We start from the raw sequence: 3,689 nt of genomic DNA, 5'->3' as shown, positions 1-3,689 counted from the left end.
AGAAAGGATGCAAGAGAGTAAAAGTGGCTTTAATTCCTCCTCTAAATAGGGTACTCTCTGAATTTGAGCTGCTTCAGAATCACCAGGGGACTCCATGCCTAGAATGGGTCCAAGTGTCTGTATATTTTTATTTTGTCTTTGTTTTGTTTGAAAAGAGTGCCTCACTGTGTCACTGTCCTCCTGTCTCAACCTCCCCAAGTCACTGAGTTCACAGGTGCACATCACCAAGCTCAGACTTTAGGTAGGACTAGGGGTCAAACCCAGGCCTTCCGGGTGGTCCCTGCCTACAGAGCATAGCATCTTAGCACCACAAGCTACCACAGCTGGGCCCACCATGTTGTTTTTGGTTTTAAAAATTATTTTATATAACTTTATTTGTTTGTTTGTTTATTTATTTATTTATTTATTTATTTATTTATTTATTTTAATTTGACCAGAGAGGGACAGAATGAGAGAGAAGGAGTTGGGAGGAAAGTGAGAAAGCAAGCTATCAGGTCTGGGAATCAAACCGTGGTTGGCCCTTAACCACCATGCCACCTGCTGCCCCTGCCCCCGCCATGTTTTTAATAAACCTCTTAGGCTCCCAAAGTTTCCCCACTGACTAAAGACAGCACCTGTGTGAAATGCCTCAAGCTCTCACTCAGTCCCAAACTTTAGCTTTTCAAGTAGGTGGAAAGGGATCATTTGTTTTCATTGTTAAGGGGTTTCTGATCCCAGTTCATCACGCAGAAAGCAGGGACAGAACAGAGACAGGTTCTGGAGAAAGGAAGATTAAATATTACCTACTACACAGGGGGAAGGGGTACTGAAGGGGCCTCCTCATTGCTACCGGACACCATTCAACAGGACCATAAAACCAGGGCCAGGAATTTAGGAGCAGGAGGACTTTGTCACACGCACCCTTGCACCCTCAGAGTCTTGGCGAGAAGTGAAGCGAGTCCCAGGGCCCCTTGATGTCTCCACCACCCCCGTTCATGTTGTCATGGAAACTTCTGTATGGCTGGGTTCCTGCCCTTGACTGTGGCAAGGCAACCAAAACATTGCAAGGGTTGCAAGAGGAGACTGCAATCAACAAGCAGATGAGGAAGCGCAATGGGTAAACCTTCACCCAGCGAGCCCACTGAAATAGAAACACCAGTGGGCCAGGATGTGGTGGGAGACTGCCCATCACACCATGCACATAGGGCAGATGGAGGAGAGAGATGAAGGAAGGATACAGGTGAACAGGGAGGGCAAGGTCCCAGCCACATCAGGACAACTCCCATGCCCTGTCCAGGAGGCTTATAAAAGTCTAACTGCCTGCTGAGTGGAAGAGGACATCTTTATTGTTTGAGTGAGGAGGGAAGGTGCAGGTGATAACTGATACTTCTGGAAGCCACCAGATTCAGGTTCATTTGTTCCGAGACCAGTTCCCTCCAAGATGGCTGTACTGAGCATCATCCCGGTCTCCGAGGGTCTGAGAGAAGAGAAAAGGAAACAGTGAGGCAGAGCCAGAACTCTCCTGGGGAGGGCCCCAGCAGGCTATGGAGATGATAGCTAATGCCTGACCTCTCCAGACACCCCAGCAATAAATTCCCCACTTGGACCCTCCAAACATACACACAACACCTAATGTTGACGTCTCCATCCCTATTCACTCTTCCTCCCATTCTTGCCTCTTCCTTTCTGGGGCTCACCTGATAGAGTTGATCATTCCTCAACAGAATTTGAGTGTCAGCAGCTGGAAGAAGCAGGGAAAGCGGATCAATGAGGGCCCAGGATTTTTTTGGAAAGAGGATCAATGAGGGCCCAGGAGGAGGCACAGTGAGATGAGGTAGTCCCCCATGAGTGCTGCAGGGGGAACTACAGCTGGTCACACCCTCCCACACCCTCTGGAGTATGGATGAACCATTTGGACACACAAGTTCTTTCAACAACCAGTTGTGGGGATCCTTACAGATTGCAAGGAAATCCCTAGATGAGACTCCTTAGCTGGTGCATGAGCACATTGGTGCACACACACACACGTGCATACATATACACATGTGTGTGCATGTGGTGTCCACCCACTAACCCTCAGAGAGCCTTCCAGTCTCATGTCCAGCAAAGCAGTAGACTCCTAAAGCGAGGAGCAGAGTGGCAATGATGTCAGTGATGATGATGCCAGCCATGGTGGCCGAGTCCAGCTCCACACAATTCTGGCACACTGTGGGGGAAGGGAAGAGAAAGGCATGGTAAAGAGTCTTCATGATCAGGGAAGCTCTCTGCCTCCTAGAACAAAGCCTCTACCATGCCACAACCCAAACTTCATAAGGTCCTGGAGAAAGGCCTACTGATAGCCACATCTACCTCTACCTTTCATCCGGAGAAATCTCAGCAGACAGAAGTCATCTCAGCTTGTGGGAACTTAAATAAGATGGTGGGACAACCACACTGCCAGTGACAAGGGCCTTACTGCTCAGCTTTACTCACTCAAGCTCCGCTCTTACTCTGAGCCCCCCAAGCCTGGCTTGTACTTTCAGAAGAGTGACTCTGGTTTGTTTAGAGAACAAGTTGGTTTAACACAGTCCCCCATGAGCTAGAAAATTCTCACATCTGGAAACCCCAACCCAAGGAAACTCCAACCCAGAGAAGCACATACTTCGATAATATATTTGCAGAGTAGACACTTTTTTGGCAAAGTTGCCTGTCCCTCTACACTGGTATACTCCTCGTGGGTCCAGGATGTATCTTCCCAAGTCCAGCTGTTGTTTATCATCTGAGAAGAAGGTTCCCATCGTCCCCTCTAGCTGTGTGATGCTGGTATTGCAGTTCACCAACACTTTGTCCTCAAGTTCCTCCACAATTATATTGAAGGGGCTTACTAAAGGGAAAAAAAAAAAAAAAAAACAAGACAACCGGAGACAGCTCTTTGTTCTGAACCAGGCCCCTTGTCTTTCTGAGGTTCATAATTAACAAGGGTCACTTTCCTAGTTATGGTTTCTGGTGAGAGGGACTGACATCACAAGAGAAAGGCTTCAGAAAGCCCCCCCCTCCATGAACTGCAGAAGCCAAAGGGGACATAGGGATGCAGTCCAAGAAGGGTCCCGAGGCACTTGGAGCAAAAGAGGACACCATGGATCTGGGTTGATCCAAGGACCTTCTTAGAAGTGAGTTCAGACCACTGATTAAAAGGAGGAAGGGGGCCAGTAAGTGGCATGGTGACTGGGGGCGCTGGACTCCCATATTGCTGACCATGGTTTGAATCTTGGACCTGCCGGTTTTCTCTCTCTCTCCCTCTCTGGTGAACATACATGCCTCCATAACAAATACACACACACACATATATATATATATATATATATAAGAGAAATTTTTGGTATAGGGCATGTGCACTCACCCAAGAGACAGAGAGACAAAAAGCAATAAATCACATATACTCCCACTGGGGACAGCCATGCCACAATTCCTTCTCCTCCATTCTAGTATGATTTGGGGTACTCATCACACACACCTGGCATGAGTTTTAAGCTGCCAAGTCCAAGACTTGAACCACAGTCGACTGTGTGGGAATCCAGCAACATAACCATTATGCCACCTGCTGGTCCCTAAATATATATATACACACACACACATATATATACATGTATATACACACTTATATATGTGTTTACATATGTACATATATACATATATAGGTGTGTATATATATTTGTTTTATATACATATAT

The 3,689-nt window shown here is 47.0% G+C and overlaps 1 protein-coding gene across 1 annotated transcript in view; it reads right to left on the bottom strand.

The window, feature by feature from the left end:
* Positions 1-1,303: 1,303 nt before the first annotated feature.
* Positions 1,304-3,689, bottom strand: part of CD3D (CD3 delta subunit of T-cell receptor complex) — a 5,953-nt gene continuing 3,567 nt past the window's right edge. The window contains exons 2-5 of the mRNA XM_006148840.3: positions 2,621-2,842; positions 2,054-2,185; positions 1,677-1,720; positions 1,304-1,456 (exon numbers count right to left, since the gene is read on the bottom strand). Of these exons, the coding sequence (XP_006148902.1) occupies positions 1,391-1,456; positions 1,677-1,720; positions 2,054-2,185; positions 2,621-2,842 (464 nt within the window). The 3' untranslated portion in view covers positions 1,304-1,390. The remainder of the gene's footprint in view (positions 1,457-1,676; positions 1,721-2,053; positions 2,186-2,620; positions 2,843-3,689) is intronic.

The sequence above is a fragment of the Tupaia chinensis genome, unplaced genomic scaffold (genome assembly GCF_000334495.1).
Source record: "Tupaia chinensis unplaced genomic scaffold, TupChi_1.0 Scaffold000247_1, whole genome shotgun sequence".
In the NCBI taxonomy this organism is placed as follows: Eukaryota; Metazoa; Chordata; class Mammalia; order Scandentia; family Tupaiidae; genus Tupaia; species Tupaia belangeri.
Note: the sequence above shows the minus strand (reverse complement) of the source record. Positions and strands in the feature narration are given on the sequence as shown.